The sequence below is a fragment of the Phoca vitulina genome, unplaced genomic scaffold (assembly GCF_004348235.1).
Source record: "Phoca vitulina isolate PV1807 unplaced genomic scaffold, GSC_HSeal_1.0 scaffold34, whole genome shotgun sequence".
NCBI lineage: Eukaryota > Metazoa > Chordata > Mammalia > Carnivora > Phocidae > Phoca > Phoca vitulina.
Window position 1 is genome coordinate 11,542,146 of NW_022589737.1, and position 24,479 is coordinate 11,566,624.

The following is a 24,479-nucleotide window of genomic DNA, read 5'->3' on the forward strand; positions in this document are numbered from 1 at the left end:
GAGTAGGAGTTAAACCTTCCTTACCTGAGGTAGTTTTTCAGTCCACTTGTTATTGTCTTATTATCCCACAATTCAATATCAATGTCAATATCAGGAGGGGATTTTGGAGCTGAAAAGAGTAAAAAATAAGATGTTTAAACTGCAATTCAAAACATCACTCACACCATAAAGAAGATGTACACAAACATAAGTAGGCCAAAGAGAGAGACATTTATTTCTTAGAGTGCCAACAGATTTAAAGTTTTGAATTGTTGTTTGTGCGAACTGGTGCAAATCTCACTCTAATGCTTTATAAACCTCAAAGACTTCTTGTGGAATAATAGTGTTCCAAATCAAATTATTATCAATTGCTAACATCACAGAGCACTTACCATCTGCCAGGCATGCTTCCAAGTACATTATATGAATTAACATATCCAATCCTCATACTTCTCAATGAGGCAGGCACTATTATTATCCCCATTTTATGAATGAGAAGGTTGAGGCACAAAGAGTTTAAACAAATTACCCAAGGTCACAAAGCTTTTAAGTGGCAAGTCAGGATTCCAAGCTAGGCAATCTTTGAATCCAGCATCCATAAATCTCAATGCACATCTAGCTAATCAAAGGACACTTGAGAAAAAGTCCAACATTATAAAAAGGACCCCTCCCAAATTCTGATTGTTCATCTATTATAACTGAACATTAAAAACTGAATGCAAATATTAACTTTAAATATTACTTGAAAATATTCAAAGGCAAGCAATAGTATAATTCTCAAAGAAAGCTATGGTTTGGATTATCTATAATACAAAAATTAAGTAAGCAGCTTCATCCAAAACTTACAAAATGTTGTGTTCATGAGTTTCTGAACTTTGGAGTTTACTCCTCCTATTCGGTAGAGGCCTAAAATAGTGATGCCTAATGAGAAGGAAAAATCACAAGAGAATGGCTTGAGACCAGCAGCACAAGTACAGAATGTTAAAAACCTTAGGCATATACCTATACAGAATTTGAAAGCTACTTGTCCAATTTTGCAGTCTAACTTCAGCAAATCTACCCTGGAAACACCCATCACACATATATTTCTCAGAGCAGACACTGAACAGTGTCTGAAAGTCTTTTGAAGATCCTTAAAGTAGCAAAGTACCCCTGTTCATTCACCACTATTTGAATACAAAAAGCATCAAAGATGGGAAATGATAATCAGGACTTCTCATCCTCTATTTCTTCAGTCATGGAGTCCTGCATGTTGAAGAGTTGGAAGGCATTTACATCTTCATTTTGAAGATGAGGAAACAGATTCAGAGAATTTAAGAAACATACTTAGCTTCTCAAAACTTCTAAGTGGCAGCACCAAAATCTGAGCCTAAGTTCACAGAATTTCAAAGCCCAATATGAGTTTTGCTAAAGCAAAGTTTTCCTGGAAGGGAAAGAGTGTAATAGGCACTGGAGTGGGCTTCAGTTGAGAGGTCATGACTAGAGAGAGGAAAGGTGCTATAATTGTGACCGTGACTGAAATCACTGAGGGAAATAATATAAGGAAGGAGGAAGACCAGCTCCTGAAGAATGTTATCCCACTAAAGCTTGAAAAAAAAATCAAAGAAGTGGTTATAGTAATAAATAACACAAAGTCTATCAATAAGAAGTAAAGCAAGCCTTTATTAGGAAAGATCATTAAAAAGAAATACAGTGAAAGACATGTATCATATGACCTCACTGATACTAGGAATTCTTAATCTCAAGAAACAAACTGAGGGTTGCTGGAGTGGTGGGGGGTGGGAGGGATGGGGTGGCTGGGTGATAGACATTGGGGAGGGTATGTGTTATGGTGAGCGCTGTGAATTGTGCAAGACTGTTGAATCACAGATCTGTACCTCTGAAACAAATAATACATTATATGTTAAAAAAAAAAGATAGCAGGAGGGGAAAAATGAAAGGGGGGAAATCGGAGGGGGAGATGAACCATGAGAGATGGACTCTGAAAAACAAACTGAGGGTTCTAGAGGGGAGGGGGATGGGAGGATGGGTTAGCCTGGTGATGGGTATTAAAGAGCGCATGTTCTGCATGGAGCACTGGGTGTTATACGCCAACAATGAATCATGGAACACTACCTCAAAAACTAATGATGTAATGTATGGTGATTAACATAACATAACAATAAAAAAATACAGTATGATTTTTGGTAAAGTTCAAGCTATAGTTTTTTGTATATGTAGATAATTTATAAATTTATATAGTTCTTAAAGTTAATTTCATGTTAATGATGATACACATCCTCATTTTTTGAGAGGTTTCTATATAAGAATGAACTACATGAACTACATAACAGTAACAATGTACCTGTCAGGCAACACTTACCTCTTGTTTCCACAGCTTGAATGCATTTTCTCACAAAGTTGAACCCTGCTTCATTTAAGTACACTGAAAAAAGAAAATCACAGTAAGGGTTTATGCCCAACTTCCATTACCCCTTAGTTGGCTCTGTTGTTTTAGGACTTAATGGCACAGTTTTAGTTAGTCTGAATCTTTATTTTGGGGTAGAAGTAGAGAGGTTTGCAGTCACCAAAGTTACTACATAAACTTGCTTCCTTAGAATACACAGATCCTTCATAGAAGGCAAATATGTTACACTGATCCTGTCCATTTTTTCTAAAATTAGCCTTATCTTTCGTTACATGTTATTCCAGATGATAGAAGCAAATGTACTAAGAAAAAAACCTTTATTATGTGTTGGTAATTATATTACAAAGCTAGTCACATATTCTTTTTCATGGGATTCTCAAAACATTATGAAGTAGAGAGATAGCTTTGTAATCTTAAGATGGTTCACCAGGTTGCTGAAAATTTCACTTTGTTCCAAGCTTGTGAACCAGAATTCTAACACAGATCTCCTGAATCCAAGTCCAATATTCTTCTCACTGCATTTTTTATCATATGCAAAGTAATTCAAAATACATTTAGTCAACCAAAAATCCCCCAAAGATCCTACATTATGAAATAGCAATTTATTTTCATTGCTTTTGCTAAATTTTTAAATCTGTTCTAATTTTCTTAAGTTTTTGAGACCAGATCAAATTAGATTACTTGTTTTTAAAAAAAGGATTTAACTTAAGAATATTAAGTAATACCCTGAGGAAAGATTCAAATGTTTTCTTGGTACTATAATGAAAATTTTCATCATATGTGGTAGAGATATATTTCTTAATATTCTCAAATTATATATGAAAATAATTCAAATCAATAAAAAACTAAACTGGCTTCCAATTAAAGATGGTGTATTAGAAGGAGGCTGGAAGATGGTGGAGTAAGGGGACCCTAAGCTCACCTCATCTCATGGATACAACTAGGTAACACTCACATCAGTGTAAATAACCCAGAAAATGAAGACTGGCAAAACAAACTCCACAACTAAAGGCAGAGAAAAGTCCACATCGAAGAGGGTAGAAAAGGTGGAGACATGGTGGGGAGCAAAACAGAGGTGGCCATCTGTGGTCAGGAGGGAGCCACAGGCACAGAGAAGGGTGAGAAACAGACTAACACACCAGGAAGCTTGCATGGGAGAGACAAATCCTCCTAACATTTGGTTTTGAAAGCAAGAGGAGCTGAATTTACTGACTTCTTACAAATAAGAAGGACTTAAAGCCTGGAAGCTTAAAAATCAGCTGGCTCCATTTTGGAAGAGCCCTGAAGGCAGAAGGAAGATAAGTCCCTGCCCTTAAAGAGACAGCATGACAAACAGCCCTCCAAAAACAGGGTAGAAGCAGTACTTTGAAAAACACCTGGGGCGTATAGTAGGGAGAGTTATTTACTCATCTCAGAGCATGTCCAGAGTAAGACTCTTCCAGGAACAAAGGAGCTGGCAGGTGCCACTGCCCTTCCCCACCCTTAAAATAAATACATGGTCACCTGCAGAAACCAGCAGGAAATTCCCTACATAATTTTCTTACACCAAGCCCCACACCCTAGTGCTTTGGCACATCCACCCTTTCCACTCATGCTTGCATCAGTCCCAGCACCACAGGCCACCCCCCTCAGAAATCCAGCGCAAACTTTGCCAACACTACATCTTTCCACCCATGCATTTTGCAAGACTGTGGTTCTGGCAGTAGCAGCTGCAGGCCTTGTGGAGGTTCGAGGAGCACCTTGTTAAAATTGCACAACCCACTCACAAGGCCCGGGCCCTGGAAGCTACAGGTCTCAGGTCTCATTTCATAAGCAGAGCACACCTTGTTAAAACTGCATACCACACCCCACCAGGGACAAAATGCTGCCCACAACAGGCAAAGAGAGCCTCTGCAGACAACTGGACTGAAGGAAAAAGCAGCCAGGACAAAACAGCAAAGCACATGCAACACACATAGGAGACACCACCTGAAGCATCGGGCTCTGGGGAAGAGGGGAAACTGCACTGCAGGGCACTACAGGACCTCTTCTTCATAAGACCACTACATTCAAGAGGAGGAGATGTAGCTGACTTTCCTGACACAAAGAAACAGACACAGAGGCAAAATGAGGAGACAGAGAAATATATCCCAAATGGATTAAAAAACCCACAAAAACGACAGTAAGAGACCTAAGAGAAATGGAGTAATACACCTGACAGAGAATTTAAAGTAATGATCATAAAGATACCCACTGTACTTGAGAAAAGAGTGGAGAATGTAAGTGAGATGCTTAACAAAGAGATAAAAAAGAACAAATCAGAGATGAAGAAAACAATAAATGGAATTAAAAATACACTAGATGGAATAAATAGCAGGCTAGAGGAAGCAGAGGAATGAATGAGCAACCTGAAAGAAAAAAAATTATGCAAAATGAGAACAGACTTAGGGAACTCAGCTACTTCATCAAGTGTAATAACATTTGCATTATAGGGATTCCATAAGAACAATAAAAGGGTTCAGAAAATTTATGTGAAGAAATACTAGCTAAAAAGTTTCCAAATCTGGGAAAGGAAACAGATATCCAGATCCAGGTGGCAAATAGATATCTAGATCCAGGAGGCAGAGGCCCCCCCCCCCCCCCCCAAATCAACTCAAAGAGGTCAACACCAAGACACAAAGTAATTAAAATGGCAAAAAGTAGTGATAAAGAATTTTAAAAGCAGCAAGACAAAAGAAGATAGTTACACACTAGGGAAATGCTATAAGGCTATGAGTGGATTTTTCAGCAGAAACTTTGGAGGACAAAAGCAAGTGGCATGATATATTGAAAGCGCTAACAGGAAAAAATATGCAGCCAAAAATACTCTTTTTAGCAAGACTATCATTCAGAATAGGAGAGATTCTCAGACAAACAAAAGCTAAAGTAGTTCATGTTCCCTAAACCAGGCCTACAAAAATATTAAGGAAACACCTGGAGTGGAAAGGAAAGACCATAAGTAAGAGTATGAAAAGAAGGAAACACAAAAGCAGTAAAAATAAGTATATCTGTAAAAATCAGTGAAAGAACTCATAAAATAAAAGGATGTGAAATAGGACACCATATACCTGAAAAATGGGTATAAGAAGAAAGAATGAGTTCTAATTTAAGCGACCATCTACTGAATATAGGCTGCTATATGCAGAAGATGTTCTATACAACCCTAATGGTAACCACAAATCAAAACACAATAACAGATACACAAAGAATAGAGAGAAAGAAATCCAAGTTTATCACTAAAAAGTGTGAAAGAGAGCAAGAGAAGAAAGGATCATAGAAAAACTACAAAAATGACCACAAAAAAGTAACAAAATAGCAATAAATACATATCTATCAATAATTACTTTGAAAGTAAATGGACTAAAAGCTCAATCAAAAGATATAGGGTGATGGAATGGGTAGAAAAACAAGCCCATCAATATGCTGCCTATATAGACTCCTTTCAGAACTAATGACACATGCAGATTGAAAGTGAGGGGCTGGAAAGACATTTACCATGCAAATGGATGTCAAAATAAAAGCAGAGTAGTTATACTTACATCAGATGAAATAGACTTTAAAACAAAGACAGTAACAAGAGAATAATGACACTATATAATAATAATAACAATCCAACAAGAGGATATAACAATTCTAAATATTTATGCACCCAACATGGGAGTACCCAAATACATAAAACAGTTAATAACAAACAAAGGAACTAACTGATAAATTAATAGTAGGGGATTTTAATACCCCACTTACATCAATGGACAGAGCATATAAACAGAAAATCAACAAGAAAACACTGGCTTATTTGCAACGACGTGGATGGAACTGGAGGGTATTATGCTGAGCGAAATAAGTCAATCAGAGAAAGACATGTATCATATGACCTCACTGATATGAGGAATTCTTAATCTCAGGAAACAAACTGAGGGTTGCTGGAGTGGGGGGTGGGGTGGGAGGGATGGGGTGACTGGGTGATGGACACTGGGGAGGGTATGTGCTCTGGTAAGCGCTGTGAATTGTGCAAGACTGTTGAATCTCAGATCTGTACCTATGAAAAAAATAATGCAATATATGTTAAGAAAAAAAAAAAAAAGAAGAAGATAGCAGGAGGGGAAGAATGAAGGGGGGAAATCGGAGGGGTAGACAAACTATGAGAGACGATGGACTCTGAAAAACAAACTGAGGGTTCTAGAGGGGAGGGGGTGGGAGGATGGGTTAGCCTGGTGATGGGTATTAAAGAGGGCACGTTCTGCATGGAGCACTGGGTGTTATGCACAAACACTGAATCATGGAACACTACATCTAAAACTAATGATGGAATGTATGGGGATTAACATAACAATAAAAAAAGAAAACACTGGCTTTGAATAACACACTGGACCAGATGGATCTCACATATATATTCAGAACATTCCATCCTAAAACAGCAGAATACACATTCTTCTCAAGTGCACATGCAACATATTCCAGAATACATCACATATTAGGCCACAAAAAAGCCTCAACAAATTCAAAAGTATTAAAGTCATGCCATGCATTTTTTCTGACCACAATGTTATGAAATAAGAGATCAATGATAAGAAAAAAATCTGAAAGAGCACAAATAATGGAGGTTAGATAACATGCTACTAACATGAATGGATCAACCAAGAAATAAAAGAAGAATAAAAATTACATGGAGAGAAATGAAAATGAAAACATAATGGTCGAAAACCTCAGGATGCAGCAAAAGTGGTCCAAAGAGGAAAATTTATAGCAATACAGGCTTACTTCAAGAAGCAAGAAAAATCTCAAATAAACAATCTAACCTTACATCTAAAGGAGCTAGAAAAATAGGACCAACCAAAACCCAAAGACAGCAGAAGAAAGGAAATAATAAAGATTAGGGCAGAAATAAATGCTAATAGAAATGGAACAAAAAAAACAATAGAAGAGATCAATAAAGACCTCACACACACACAAAAAAGAGAACAACAGGCCAATATCTCTGATCAACATAGAGGTAAAAATCCTCAACAGAATATTAGCAAACCAAACTCAACAATACATTAAAAAAATTATTCACAATCAAGTGAGACTTATTCCTGGGATGCAAGGGCAGTTCAACATTCACAAACCAATCAAGAGGACACATTACAGCAATAGGAAAAATGATAAAAACCATATGATCATTTCAGTAGATGCAGAAAAAGCATGTGACAAAGTATAACATCCATTCATGATATAAACCCTCCACAAAGTAGGTCTAGAGGGAACATACCTCAACATAATAAAGGCCCTATCTGAAAAACCTACAAAACATCATACTTCATGGGGAAAGTTGAGAGCTTCTCCCCTAAGGTCAGGAACGAGACAAGGATGTCCACTCTCATCACTTTTACTCAATGTAGTAGTGTAAGTCCTAGCCACAGTGATCAGACAACAAAAAGAAATAAAAGGCATCCAAATTGGGTAAGGAAGAAATAAAACTTTCACTATTTGCAGATGACATGACACTATACATAAAGAAACCCTAAACACTTCACCAAAAAATTACTAGAACTGATAAATGAATTCAGTAAAGTGACAGATACAAGAACAATATACAGATATCCGGTGCACTTTTCTGCATTAACAATGAAGCAGCAGAAAGAGAAATTAAGAAAACAATCCATTTACAACTGCACCAAAAATAATAAAATAGTTAGAAATAAACTTATCCAAAGAGGTGAAAGATCTGTACATGGACAACTATAAAACACTAATGAAAGAAATTGAACGTACCAGAAATAAATGGAGAGATTTTCCATGCTCATAGACTGGAAGAATAAATATTGTTAAAATGTCTATACTACCTGAAGCAATCTACAGATTTAATTCAATCCCTATCAGAATACCAACGGCATTTTTTTTTAAAGATTTATTATTTATTTATTTGAGAGAGAGAGAGAGAGTAAGCAGGGGGAAGGGCAGAGGGACAGAATCTTCAAGCAGACTCCCCACTGAGTGTGAAGCCTGACATGGGGGCTCAATCCCAGGACCCAGGAGATCATGACCTGAGCCAAAAGCAAGAGTCAGATGTTTAACCAACTAAGCTACTCAGGTGCCCCCCAAAAGTATTTTTCACAGAACTATAGAACAGAGAATCCTAAAAGTTGTATGAAACCACAGAATACCCTCAATAGCCAAAGAAGTCTTGGAAAAAATAACAAAACTGGAAATATCACAATTTGATGCTTCAAGTTATATTACAAAGCCATAGTAATCAAAACAGTATGGTGCTACACAAAAACAGACACAAAGTTCAACAGAACAGAATAGAAAGCCCAGAAATAAACCCACAACTATATGGTCAATTACTCTTTGAAAAAGGAGGGAAGAATATATAATGGGAAAAAGACAATCTCTTCAATAAATGGTGCTGGGAAAACTAGACAGCTACATACCAAAGAATGGAACTGGACCACCTTCTTACACCATACACAAAAATAAACTCAAAATGGATTAAGGACCTAAATGTGAGACCCGAAACCACAAAAATCCTAGAAGAGAGCACAGTCAGTAATTTCTCCCACATCAGCTGTAATAACATTTTTGGATATGTCTCCTGAGGCAAGGGAAATAAAAGCAAAAATAAACTACTGGGATTACATCAAAGCAAAAAGCTTCTGCAGTGCAAAAGACAACAACCAACAAAACTAAAGGACAACCTACTGAATGGGAGCAGATATTTGCTAATGACATATCTGATAAAGGGTTAGTATCCAAAATATATAAAGAACTGATGCAACCCAACACCCAAAACACAAATAATCCAATTAAAAAGTGGACAGAAGACATGGACAGACCTATCTCCAAAAAAGACATACAAATGGCCAACAGACAAGTGAAAAGATGCTCAATATCACTCATCATCAGGGAAATGAGTGCAAATCAAAACCATAATGGGATATCACCTCACCCCTGTCAGAATGACTAAAATAAAACATACAAGAAAGAATAGCTGTTGCTGAGGATGTGCAGAAAAGGGAACCCTCATGCACTGTTGGTGGGAATGCAATGTGGTGCAGCCACTGTGGAAGGGTATGGAGATTCCTCAAATAATTAAAAATAGAACTACCCTATGATCCAGGAATTGCGCTACTGGGTATTTACCCCCCCAAATACAAAAACACTAATTTGAAAGTATATATACACCCTCCCCAACTTTATTGCAGCATTATTTACAATAGCCAAACTACAGAAGCAGCCCAAGTGTCCATCAACAGATGAATGGATAAAGAAGTTGTGGTATATATATACACAATGGAATATTACTAAACCATAAGAAAGAATGAAATCTTGACATTGGCAACAACATGGATGGAGTTAGTACAATGCTAAATGAAATAAGTCAGCCAGAGAAAGACAAATACCATATGATTTCACTCATATGTGGAGTTTAAGAATCAAAACAAACAAACAAAGAGAAAAAAGAGAGAGACAAACCAAGAAACAGACTCTTTTTTTCTTTTTTTTAAAGATTTTATTTATTTATTCGAGAGAGGATGAGAGGAGAGAGAGCACATGAGAGGGGGGAGGGTCAGAGGGAGAAGCAGACTCCCCGCTGAGCAGGGAGCCCGATGCGGGACTCGATCCTGGGACTCCAGGATCATGACCTGAGCCGAAGGCAGTCGCTTAACCAACTGAGCCACCCAGGCGCCCCAAGAAACAGACTCTTATTAACTGTAGAGAACAAACTGATGGTTACCAGAGGGGAGATGAGAGGGGGGATGGGTCAAATGATTGATGGGGATTAAAGAGTACACTTCTCATGATAAGTACTGAGTAATGTACGGTATTGTTGAATCACTATATTGTATACCTGAAAGTAACATAACACTGTATGTTAGATATACTGGAATTAAAATAAAAAACTATTATAAAAATTTACATTTTTGTTGAAGAAATAAATTCACATATACATAAAAAGAAAGAAAAAGGAAAACATGGTATATATATACAATGGAATATTATTCAGCCATAAAAAAGAATGAAATCTTTCATTTGTAACAACATGGATGGAGCTAGAGTATGATGTTAAGCAAAATAAGCCAGTCAGAGAAAGACAAATAGCTTTATGATTTCAATAATAGGTAGAATTTAAGGAGTGAAACAAAGGAGCAAAGAAAAAAAAAAAAAAGAAAGAGAGATAAACCAAGAAACTGACTTTTAACTATAGAGAGCAAACTGATGGTTACTGGAGGGGAGGTGGGTGGGAGGATGGGTGAAATAGGTGACGGAGATTAAGAGTACACTTATCTTGATGACCACTGAGTAATATATGGTGCTGCTGAATCACTGTATTGTACACTTGAAATTAAAATAACACTGGATGTTAACTACACTAGAATTAAAATTTAAGACATAAGAATAATAAAATAAAAACACAAAGAATAAAAATTAAAGAAATATGGGGGATTAAACATTCATGTAACTCAACACAAATCCAGAGATAAAAAATATGTATCAAAAAATTGTGCTAACAATAGACAGAAAACTTTTAAGAAATCCTAGACATAGAAAACCACTGAAATCTTTCAGGTTTGAGAAATCCATGGCCGAAAAAAGTAGAACTGAACTGAGAAGAGATTTATTATGTGTTATTAGATTAAAAAAAAGTAATCAACAGGACCGTATGACCCAATTTCTTAAAATGTAAAATTTGAGTGTATGAATGTTTCTGTTTTCCTAGGAAAAGAACTTTGGAAAGATCCATGCAAACTGTAAGTAAAAAGAAGACAGAAGGTAGAAATTATCATTTTTATTCATGGGACTTTGAAAGTTAAGATGTTTTTTAAAAATACAGTTCTTTAGAATTTTTTTAAAAACCCAATAGATTAAAACATTTAAAATGCCCATACTAAAATACGTATTGTTACCCATAAGAACTGGCTCATTTATTTCTGTGTCCCCAGGGCCCTATATCAGGTGAAAAGAATTCAGTCAATGCTTTGGGTAAACTCAACAATACAAGAATGAATAATTTAAACAAACATAAGAGTTTACTACCTGTATGAGAGTAAAACTTCTTTTAGATGGCAAATACGGATTTTGTGATTCCAATAACCCCAAGGCCAATCATAACATTATACATTCTGGTATTTTAAAATATTTATTGAACATAAGAAAACAGGTAAGTGGAGAGTTAAGGTAACAGTTATTTTCAACAACAAAAACTGAACCAAGAAATATAGCTCTAGTTAAAAAGGATACACTAGTATCTTTTTTTCATCAATTAAAACTGCAAGTTCCTGACATTTATAATGTTTGGTTCTTGAGGTCACATTGTTCCAACTTTTCAATAAAGATTAAGAAAGAGAAAATCATTTATTAAAAAATGTCAATAAAACTTGCCCTTGGCAAAATGAATGAAGACAATTGTGGTATTCTAGATATATCTATATCTATCGATCGATTGATAGATAAAACAGAAGTTCTTTAAGTATTCTCTTGGAGAAGAATAAACAATAACCAGGCTATATTGAAGGTATAATGGGATATTTGGCAGCACTACCCCAGTCTATTCTAATGAACCAGTATCACAGGCTCCTGCAAAGAATAAAATCTTATAGACATTCAGTCTGAATGTCAGGTCACTTCATGGGTGCCACCGTACTGATCCCAAGATCTTGTGCTTTAGCTCCTTTCACATGACATGAGTAAATAAAACACTATCAATCAATTCAGTGATATGGAAGAATATACTATGTTGGTAGAAAACAACCATGCATTTTTGTTTTGTTTCCTCTGAACACCCTTTGGTATTGCCTGAAGGAGTATAAGGAGGTTGCTTAGTGGAGAGATAGCATCCACATTGAATCTGGGGCTGATTCTCGGCTCTAGTATTTACTGCTGTATGAATGGGAGTGTGCCTATTAATGTCTGTGAACTCTAGTTCTTTTATTTATAAGATGAGAGAAATGATAACACATATGTTAAAGGATTGAGGTAAAACGAAGACAAAACCATGTGAAGCACTGAAGAACAACAAACCTAATTAAATGCTAGTTTCCTTCTCCATGTGCTCCTATCCATATATCACTGCTATATGAAGAAAAATAGTAGAAGAAATGACAAACGAAGTCATTCAATAGTTCTTTTAGAGAGAGGGAGAGTGCACAAGGAAAGGAGGGGCAGAGGGAGAGAAAGAAATCCTCAGGCAGACTCCCTGATAAGCACAGAGCCTGATGTGGGGCTCAATCCCAGGACCTGGAGATGATGACCTGAGCCAAAATCAAGAGTCAAATGCACAACTAACTGAGCCACCCAGGTGCCCCAATCAGCCATTAATTCTAACCAGATTTAAGAGATAGTAGTTACTTTCTCGCTTACTTGCTGTTTTACTGGGCATAGTTTTAATCTCTCTGTGCCTCAGTTTCCTCTTCTATACAGTAAGGATGATAGAAGTATCTTTGTCACAGGACTGTTCACAGATGAAATATGTTAACATCTGCCAGTCTCCTAGGATACTGCTTGCAACATAGTAACTGTCAGAGAAGTGCTGGCTATCATCATCAGCAGCAGCTGGAGGAAAATATAAGTATCTACATACGTAAATTACGTGAACAAGGCATTCTTTAGGCATGACTGCTCACTGGGGCTTGAGAAACTGTCTGCCAGGAGTGTTACTTTTCAAAAAGGCATAATATATTACTTATTTTTAAATATTTGGAGCTCGAGTAATAATCTATTTCTTGAAACAAATGTAAACCAGGTATAAACCACTCAGGCCCTGTAACCTAGCTGGCCACTGAAAAGATAAGTTGGATATTAAAAAATGTCTGTACACTTTCATCATATTTCAGTAAATCACAATGAACAAACACATCCTCTCACTGGAACTGAACAGACTGCAATAGGCTGGGATTACTGTGCCCCTGTATTTGTTGCCCCTTCCTTCAGGAAGATTATGTTTCTTAGCTCCCTCAGAGACAGGCTCAGCCATGTGATAGACACTAACCAGTGAAATATGAATGGAAGTGACAAAGGCCATTATCCAGCAGACTCTAAGAGTCAATATGATTCTGCCAATTCTGCTAAGGTCTGGGGAAAAGAGGGAAACACAGATTAAACAGGCTACAGTATTCTCTGTCTCCCGGTGCCTGATGTAGGAGGCAGTCACAAGGAGTGGTGTTTCTGCGGGAAGTTGGGGAAAATACATTCTGTAATAGAAAATAAGCAACTTCCTAAAGCCATGAAGAGGTTATTGCATTTAATGTCAGTGCTATTGGGAATTTAACAAAAATAGGTTCTTTATAGCTTAAAAAAAAAAAAAACAAACTTATTGTTCCACTGAAATAATAAATGGAAAGGGTCCTTACAAAAACAAATCACATCATTCATTAAAGGCTGATAATTTATCATAATTCTTCAACAGTAGAGAGTGGAGCATACCCATCCTACATAGGAGAAATACAGATTACTTAATCAGGGCTCAATGCCTGGTTCAGAAAAGGCAGCCAATAAGTGCTTATTGATTAATGGTTTGCTTGTCACTGGTGTGCAGGTGGGTTATGCAAGCACCCTTGCTTCTAGAAGGGTTAGTACCTAGCTAACAGGAGCGAACTTTTAGTCAACTCCTCCCCAGATACCCTCAGCCTCATGTCTCCCTGCTAAGAAAGGGCCAGAAGGATTTGCAGAATACAAATACCACCAAATTCCTAGGAATTGAAACCCTATAATATTAATGATGCTTGGCTTTCAGGGGTAGAAGTAGAAAACAAGCTAACTTAAAGAACTTTGTATATTCAATCAAAAGTTAAGTGTAAACATTATTTTTTCCTCCGGAAACTATTCAGGGCTAAAGCTTTTATAGAAATCCAAATAAAGTTTCCATAAGGCAGTTTAACAGCATAATAGCTATTAATCTCAAGAGAATTCAAACAGCCACGAGAAAAAGAATAGTGTTCTATACAGCTAACAAAGCAAAAGTCCTTGTACCTTCAATTTCCTACCAATTAAAAACCCAGCATGTCCTAACAGATGTAATCTACTTGGCCTTACAGTACCTTCTCAGGGTTGACAAAACAAAGCAACATTTGTCTTTAATTTCTAATTCACTTTTCTAATCTGCCATTTCAGATTAAAAGGCTACTTATCACAGATAACTAATAGCATACTATCCAAGCTTGAAAGAAACAGAAAAAAGAAATGAGTACATGTATTGGTATTTGTGATATCCACAGGACCATCTCTCTTTTCCCTAAAGGATGAGCAGTTCACTCTCCACAGCCCTGGCCCACACCCTCCTTCCTGGGTCTCAAGATGGAAACAAAATTATTTGATCACAGGCCTGGTGGAGGATGTGGTGAGGAGGAGGAGGATGTAATTTGGGGACATCTGAGAACTTCCAGAATTAAACTATCTAAACAGCAGTATGAGGCTCAAAAATCTCGTGATAGATGGCAATTGTCTAAGATAATAATGAGCTTAATTTTTCTTTTCTTTATTGCTGGGAAGCACATGTTCCCTAAGTACAAATGGGGAAAGTCACTGAAACACAGTGGCAGAATTTGAGAGTTTGGGGGAAATTTTGAAAGTATCTTCCGGTCCAATCACGAGGACATGTGAACATGTACATGAGACTGAATGTTGAGTGACTGTTAGGGATGTGGCCAAATCATGACTTTCATTAGCAGAAACATCATTTGAAAGGACTTCTTTTTTTCCCATTCACAATACCTGGAATAAAGTAGGTATACAATGGAACACTGTTGAACTGAACTGCATGAGAGAATGAGAATATAGTATTTTTTCTTTCTCAGTTCTCACTTCCTTCAACCTCGAGTAGAAGGACCAGTTCAAAAACCACTACACAAAACATGTTTGACTGGGGACGAGGCTCAGGGCACCAAGAGAGAAAGCCAGAGAAAGCAAGCTTAGGAAAAATGACAACTGCCTCTGTCCCTGTTCACAACTAGTCCCAAGATGGAGGTTTTGGGACACAAAAGGTGTGTCACGAATGATAATTTGTTTCAAACGGTATGGTACTGACACAAAAACAGTTACATAGGTCAATAGAACAGAATAGAAAGCCCAGAAATAAACCCACAACTATATGGTCAATTACTCTTTGAAAAAGGAGGGAAGAATATATAATGGGAAAAAGACAATCTCTTCAATAAATGGTGCTGGGAAAACTAGACAGCTACATACCAAAGAATGGAACTGGACCACCTTCTTACACCATACACAAAAATAAACTCAAAATGGATTAAGGACCTAAATGTGAGACCCGAAACCACAAAAATCCTAGAAGAGAGCACAGTCAGTAATTTCTCCCACATCAGCTGTAATAACATTTTTGGATATGTCTCCTGAGGCAAGGGAAATAAAAGCAAAAATAAACTACTGGGATTACATCAAAGCAAAAAGCTTCTGCAGTGCAAAAGACAACAACCAACAAAACTAAAGGACAACCTACTGAATGGGAGCAGATATTTGCTAATGACATATCTGATAAAGGGTTAGTATCCAAAATATATAAAGAACTGATGCAACCCAACACCCAAAACACAAATAATCCAATTAAAAAGTGGACAGAAGACATGGACAGACCTATCTCCAAAAAAGACATACAAATGGCCAACAGACAAGTGAAAAGATGCTCAATATCACTCATCATCAGGGAAATAAGTGCAAATCAAAACCACAATGGGATATCACCTCACCCCTGTCAGAATGACTAAAATAAAACATACAAGAAAGAACAGCTGTTGCTGAGGATGTGCAGAAAAGGAACCCTCATGCACTGTTGGTGGGAATGCAACATGGTGCAGCCACTGTGGAAGGGTATGGAGATTCCTCAAATAATTAAAAATAGAACTACCCTATGATCCAGGAATTGCGCTGCTGGGTATTTACCCCCCCAAAATACAAAAACACTAATTCGAAAGAATATATACACCCCCCCATGTTTATTGCAGCATTATTTACAATAGCCAAACTACAGAAGCAGCCCAAGTGTCCATCAATAGATGAATGGATAAAGAAGTTGTGGTATATATATACACAATGGAGTATTACTAAACTGTAAGAAAGAATGAAATCTTGACATTGGCAACAACATGGATGGAGTTAGAGAGTATAATGCTAAATGAAATAAGTCAGTCAGAGAAAGACAAATACCATATGATTTCACTCATATGTAGAGTTTAAGAATCAAAACAAACAAACAAAGGGAAAAAAGAGAGAGAGACAAACCAAGACCAGTTGTAGAGAACAAACTGATGGTTACCAGAGGGGAGATGGGAGGGAGGATAAAATATATAATATTTTACTGGAATTAAAATAAAAAACTTAATAAAACAACAAAAAAGGAAAATTAGTTTCTTTGAAGATGGGCTCAAATTATGGAGCACTATTGATATGTTACTCCTTTTTTTTAAGATTTTATTTATTTATTTGACAGAGAAATAGAGAGCACACAAGCAGGCAGAGGGAGAAGGAGAAGCAGGCTTCCCGCTGAGCAGGGAGCCCGATGCGGGGCTCAATCCCAGGACCCCGGGATCATGACCTCAGCCGAAGGCAGACGCTTAACCACTGAGCCACCTAGGTGCCCCCAATATGGCACAGCTTGAGGGATAGTTTAGTTCTACTCCTAACTGAATAGTATTTGTTTAAAATTGATGGTAGACATCGCTATTCTCAAAGTTAATGAAGTCCCAAAGTCTTAGAATTTCAAGAAAAGAATACTGTAGTAGTAAGCATACTTTACAACCAGAAAAGCATTTGTTGACCAATTCTTTAGTTTTTATACTTAGTGCTTTTTTTCATTAAGAAGTGTCAAACTTTTCATCTTTATTGAATTATATGTTAGTCTCATTTGCAGCATCTATACTCTGAAAACAGTAAAGTAAGAGTAACCACAAAATACTGAGACTTTTGTTAGGTTTGTAAAGACAGTCTCATTACTCTACAGTCACAGAAGAGTTCTACTCTTCATTTCATGGCATATATTCTCTGCATATACACAATATGGCCTATTTTAGGATGCTAGATAGTTTTTACTCTATTACCTTTAGGTTTTTTAAAGAAAGCATAGACATTATGAACACTTTTAATGGTTGACGGTCAAAACAAATCTTTATCTGAGTTCTATATTTTACAATCCTATGCTTCATTATTAGCTTCATCAGTTCAAAAAATACAAACATATCCCATGAAAAAGTGAGTCTCCAAAGGATAGATAACTAGAGTATTTTAAGATAAACAGAATCTATCTGCATTACCAAGGCTATAAAGATGCACTCCTCAAGGTGGCAAATGAATCAAGACTAGTACTGGTTTCAAATACAAAATGACAGAGAAGTTACAAATGGAAATTGATATAATTCCTCACTTTTGAGAGGAGTCAAATGTCAAAAAGGAACACAGATATCTCAAAAACCAGGATGATATATAGAAAAACGGTAGAAGGGGTGAACATAAAGATAAAAGCTGCTGTGCACTCTTAACATGATGAGTTTACATGATTAATTCAAGACTTAAAAAAGAGGTCTGAGAACTTCACCATCACTGGAATATAATTTTGAACTGAAACAAATAAAATTCCAGACATGTCACTAGGAAGAAAACATGACGCTGCTCTCAGGTGAACCATATGCTTGAGTCTGGAATACTGCTGAGTGTTCATGTATACCCTATAAGTTACTAAATCACTAGTAAAATAGTGGTATATTGATAAGACACAGGATAAAAGAGATAAGAAGATTACAGTCTGAGCAAGAGATTCAAAGTTCCACTAATACATTTTAGGACTTGATGTAGTAAAACATTTAAAATTACATGCAAAAATATTAAATTCTGAGGACCTGGAAAGCCCATCGACTATTCTGAGAGGTAGGTCATTTCAGGGAAAGGGAGTTCAATGCATATTGGATTGAGTAATGTTTAAAAAACCTTGCTCACATAAGTTGGCAATAAAAAAATGTCCACCCCACTGCTTGCAGGGAGCTTATTTCTGGAAGGTACATTCAATCCTGTGCCTCCATTAGTCAGAGTTTCTTTTTATTGATGGCACATGCCACAGTCTTGTCTTTTCAACAGAGTAGTGATTCTCCTTGGGTGAGCAAATTTGAATTTCCAAGAACGTGGAAAAGCAACCAAAATAAGTGTGATTTTGGATAAGTAAGCTTTATGCCCACATAGTAAGACCTTTTGATATCACTAAACAATTTTGTATATAATTTATTTAGAATGTTTAGAATACTTATTTTTTTTTTTTTTAAGATTTTTATTTATTTATTTGAGAGAGAGAGAATGAGAGAGCGCACATGAGAGGGGGGAGGGTCAGAGGGAGTAGCAGACTCCCTGCCGAGCAGGGAGCCCGATGTGGGACTCGATCCAGGGACTCCAGGATCATGACCTGAGCCGAAGGCAGTCGCTTAACCAACTGAGCCACCCAGGCGCCCATAGAATGTTTAGAATACTTAAAGGGATATTAATCTCAGCATTTATAAGCCAATTTACTAGATTACAGAAGATACCACCGGTTTAGAAAGATTGTATTAGCCAGAATCAGAAACTTGTCTTATTATGGTGCTGCATTTGGGAGAATAAGATTTACTACTAAAATGACATTTTAAAAAATTAGGACAATCATCCATAAAATAAGATCTGTACATAAAAACAGGCTGAAAAAAAATAAAGCTTAAGATAAAATAATAAAAATAAAACACACCATTTTGTAATTACAAATGGTGGTATAGTGATGTTTCAGGTGGCGAAGGCCACGAGAAAGCAGATTTCTAGAAGAGTCTTTATGGCATGAAGAAGTGTACATGTGATAACTTTCTTATTCAAATTTCCTAGTTATGATAGAAACCCTACTTCCCAGAAGTGCATTAAAGATCAAATATATTCTCACTGACTTCACCATGTCCCCATTTAAAGCCTTACTCAATACCATATATAGGTTCAGTTGTTTTCTAAGGATTCATCCTTGAGCAGGTTCATTTGAAGTTGAAAGAACTATACACTATATATGAAAAATGAAACCAATATTAGGAAACACATTTCAAACTCTACTCAAATGCAAATTATATAATATATTGCTCTTTAGGTAATTGTTTAGAATGAACATTTGGTGCTTATCTGTTGGTTATTATTTCTGTGATTAGATACAAATGGGCAATGGAAGATTTTATATTAATCACTTTCCTTGATTTGCAATAAAGAAATGCAAGAATAAAAACTGGAAATAATTTTTAAGGTCTTCAACATTAAGAGTATTTTAAATCATGTTTTTTCTTTTGATAATTTCTGAAATTAATTGCTAAGAAGCATTTCATTCAGTTAAAATAATAGGCTTTTTCATACACTCAATATTTATGACTTTCAAATGAGTGCTTTCCTAGTTTTTATCTTTACTTCATTCTAAGTTGCATTGTATTAGCAATTTAAAAGTCAGGGTTATTGTTAATCCTATTTTAAAAATAAATTTAGACATCATGAGAGAGAGTCAATTGAGTTAAATAAAACTTGAAATTGCTTTAGAAGATATACACATAACCTTAGAAACAAATATACAAAATAATTTTTATATGTCAAATAATCTGACCACGTAGAGTATGTGAAAAAGAAAATACCTTAAAATAACCAACAGTAAAAGGTGGCAAGAAGATGGCAGATGATTAAAGAGGATTTAGAATGAGATTGAGAACACATAAAATGTGTTTATTAAGAATGCTTTAATACTAAGGATTCAGTAGTTCTACAGTGAGACAATAGGTTTTCCTATATATCCCATGTGTTATGACAATGTCTTTATACATCACACTCTTGGGCACAATCTCCTAAAACCAGCACAAAGTATTCATGTCTTCAGTCTTGTCACTGGAACAGGGAAACTAAAATAAAGAAACTCTCTACTGCCATTAAAAACATTTAAAAAATCAAACTATATATCAACTGCTTCAAATCTCTTCCTGGGATAAAGCAAGGTGCATACCTATAAGTAAACAAACATCAAACAAATAAAAATTAATTTTGGTTACTATAACACCAGTAGCTAGTGGCTTTGACTTGACCAACTCCTTGGAATAAAAATTTTAAATTTGTTTAACTGTCAGGTCAATGATATGTTACTACTATTTTTCCAGAATTAACTCTTAATACACATAAAACCTTTGGATTAAAAAATCTGTGATAAAATTTTAAATAATTATTAAAACAACTTACTTTCTTCTTTCTTGCTAATAATGGCAGGCAGGGTGTAAATCTAAAAAACAAAGGAAGTCTAATCAGTTAATGATCCTGCACAGAAGCAGGGTTATGTCGGTACAATGATACACAAAGGGAGTATCTTGATTTCAAGGTCCTACAATTGGTGCATCCATAGGGCCAAGTCCCTACTCTGTCAACCTACCTTGTTTCCCACTTCTTTCCATCATGGCTGTCTGTCTAGCCCTGAGCAAGGTTCTACCCCTTTCATCTGATTTATATATCTCATTCTAGTACCTGACATGATGCACAGAATGTATCCTTTCTTCAGGATCTCGTGAATTTTACCAGATTACTCCTTCCTCAAATTATCTCCTTAGTGTCTTGTTCTCAGCATGTAGAGCCCTAACTAGTACCTGAGCTGTCACACCATCTTCTTAATCTGCTCTAGGTCAGGGCTTACCTCACAACTATTAATGGCAAAGAGTCAAATCATTTTGTTTTAATTTTCAACTTTTAATTGGCAGATATTTTTATAAGTTATAATAAAATAAAACATAATAAACATAAAGAATAGATGCAGAGTCCAAATTTTTTATTATTAAACTCAATAGATAAAAAATGACTTCTCCAAATTGCTATAAAATTTTCCAGATGTTTAATCATAATTTCTGCACTCAGTTTATTGTGGACTGGTAACAGTTTGAGGGATGGCCTCAAAGTCTAGGGACCACACTTTATATGTGTATTGTTGCATAGGTACTTTGCACAAGGTTGTTTGCAGATTCGTTGCCAACAAAAGGATAGTTCTCAAGGGACAGAACAGGGCCTCCTATTTTTCTCTGTGTGCTCATACCTCCAACCATCCAATGCAGTGTTCTTCACAAAGAAAACAGACAGTGATCAACGATTTATTCCCTTCTTTACATAAGCCTCCCTAATAATTTTAAGTAAATTATCATGCCCACATTGAAATAACTATTAAAACGGTGGAGATATGGATGGAAGGGAAAATGTCAAGCCACAAGGCAGTTTGACCAAATGAGACTTATTTTTTTAAAGATTTATTTATTTATTTTGGAGGGAGGGGCAGAGGGAAAGAAAAAAAAAAAATCTCAAGCAGACTCCCTGCTGAGTGCAGAGGCAGATGCGGGGCTCAATCTCAAGACCCTGAGATAATGACCTGAGCCGAAATCAAGAGTCAGATGCTTAACTGACGGAGCCACCCAGGCGCCCCACCACATGAGACTTTTAAATAATGATATAGACCACAGGATTAGTTCTCTAGAACGTTTGCTCATCACACTGATCATGAAGCCTACCACAGGCCTCGCAAAGAGTGGGGATTCAATTATTAACTGAATAAAATAATCCAATCAGCACAGCCTAACAAGTTAGTGATACGTAATTTGTTAAAAAGTAATCTTAGGATTTCATTCATATGTGGAACGTAAGGAATAGCATGGAGGACAACAGGGTAAAGGAAGGGAAAACTGAAGGGGGGAAATCAGAGAGGGAGAAAAACCATGAGAGACTATGGACTCCAGGAAACAATCTGAGGGTTTCAGAGGGGAGGAGAGTAGGGGGATGGGGTAGCCGGGTGATGGGCATTAAGGAGGGCGCGTGATCTGATGAACCACTGAGTGTTATACACAACTAATGAATCATTGAACACTACATCAAAAACTAATGATGTACTGTATGGTGGCTAACTTAACATAATAAAAAAAAAAGTAATTTTAGGTTTAAATCTGGAAGTCCCCCTGTGAAACAAATTAGAAAGTTATACAGTGAGTGAGACAACACTAGAAAAACAGTAAGAGTCTCTACTCTGATTGCTATATTAATATTTTCAAATATATTACAGACATAAAAAATATTTCAGATGTACTTTCTAATTAGAACAATAAAACCTAAATTATAGAATGTGTCAATATCCTTACCGGTTCTTTACCATCCATGGCTTCAAGCCAGAGTTTCCGATTAGCTTCTGAGAATGCCTGCAATGTGATGATTCCATGTCTGTTAAAAACAAATATTTTATATATTCAATTTATTCCTGTTATGTCTTTACACATTTATTATTTTTTGTGTTCTTAAAGGTAAAGGTAAAACTTGAAGAAAAAGCAGGAAAGAAAAAGAATGAAAAGAGGGAAAAAGGAAAAAGAAAAGAGAAGAAAAAAATAATTTAAAGAATGAAAAGAAAAAGACTGATTTATAGCTACCTTTCAGAAAAATCACTGGGGGGACACATACACATATACATACACACAAATAAATATTTTTTAATTCCAATGGTTGCAGGTAGTAACATCATTGGTTTAGGTGTAACTGCCTGAAGGAGGCTAGTTTCAAACTATTTCCTCTGAAATGACCAAAAAAGATGACAAAGTTACATTTACCAAAGTTCAGAACCACCTAAATGTTCTACAGTATGAGAATGATTACTATTATGACCCCAATGTGGTACAATCTAATCACCAAAAATAATTACAAAGAGTATATAGTAATACGAAAAGTTTCATACCATAATTAGTTATTAAAAAGACACTAAACCAAAGTGTTTATACCATGATCACAATATTAAAATTAATTCATTTAAAAACCATTCTTTCCCATGTACCCATTCTGAAATAGTTAGTTGAGGATGTACTTCAAGAGAGAAAGAGTGAGCAAAGGGAAGGAAGAAAGCACTGTAAGATAGAAAAAGACATGAAATTCAGAAATAGTTAAATTAACCTAGTTAACTGTACAGATTGTCCAGAAAATAAATTTAAACAGGACATTAGAGGACTCTGTGAACAGGTACACTGAGGAGGAAATTTCAGTTAAATACTGTATGATTGAAAACTGGTATGACTTAAAACTGTGATAAAGGCATATTATCTCTTGTGTAAACAGGAAAACAGATCACTGGAATGATAGGAAAAGGAAAAATGTATATGAAGATCAAGATCATTTGATCTTGGAGAATCTAAGGCAGCATCAACAAAAATAATAAGAAAGCAATTTTTTTTGGCTGTTTATGATGTGCCAGGCACTATGTTATAAATGTGTCTCATTTTTTTACCTAATTTAATCCTTATAGGAACTCTTTGAGGTGGGTACTTATTATCCTTATTTTACAGATGGGACAACCAAAGCACAATTTAACAATGTGTCCCAGGGTTACAGAACTAAAAAGTGCTGAAATAAAGAAAAATCACTAGCATGTTGGCATCTGTCTAGATAGAAAATCCAGAAGTTCCTACCACAAAACTATTAAAATCAGTAAGGAGCTCAACAACTATCTGGATATAGATTAATATATTAAAAAGATTAATAGCCTTTCAATACAGGAGTGTCAACCATTTGGAAAAAATATACTAATGAATTCTATTAAAAATTGCAATAAAATGAAAACACTCAAGAATAAATCTTAAGAAAATATAAAATCTTCAAAGAGAGTTCAACTCTCCATCAATTAATTAATAATTTTAATGCTACTCCAGTCAAAAATCCCAAAGGATTTTTTTGGAAAGAAGGGGAAATGTAGTAAGTGGATCCATAAAATCTAAGAACACAGTGGGCGCCTGGGTGGCTCAGTTGGTTAAGCGACTGCCTTCGGCTCAGGTCATGATCCTGGAGTCCCTGGATCGAGTCCCGCATCGGGCTCCCTGCTCGGCAGGGAGTCTGCTTCTCCCTCTGACCCTCCCCCCTCTCATGTGTTCTCTCTCATTCTCTCTCTCTCAAATAAATAAATAAAATCTTTAAAAAAAAAAAAAAAATCTAAGAACACAGTGCCAAAATATTTAACACAATTTTAAAGAAGCATAAAAAACAAGGGCCTTGCCCTACTAAATAGTTACAAGCTACATATATGTATAGTATATAAGAGTATATACAGTACACATTTTATATA

At 36.0% G+C, this 24,479-nt stretch overlaps 1 protein-coding gene across 2 annotated transcripts in view; it reads right to left on the bottom strand.

Moving 5' to 3' along the window:
• The window catches only part of ARHGAP42 (Rho GTPase activating protein 42), a 292,609-nt gene that overhangs the window by 36,803 nt on the left and 231,327 nt on the right, over positions 1-24,479 (bottom strand). For both annotated transcript variants that reach the window (XM_032426433.1, XM_032426432.1), the window contains 5 exons: positions 22,522-22,600; positions 20,597-20,636; positions 2,342-2,404; positions 826-900; positions 25-109 (listed from right to left, as the gene is read on the bottom strand). In XM_032426433.1, the coding sequence (XP_032282324.1) occupies positions 25-109; positions 826-900; positions 2,342-2,404; positions 20,597-20,636; positions 22,522-22,600 (342 nt within the window). The remainder of the gene's footprint in view (positions 1-24; positions 110-825; positions 901-2,341; positions 2,405-20,596; positions 20,637-22,521; positions 22,601-24,479) is intronic.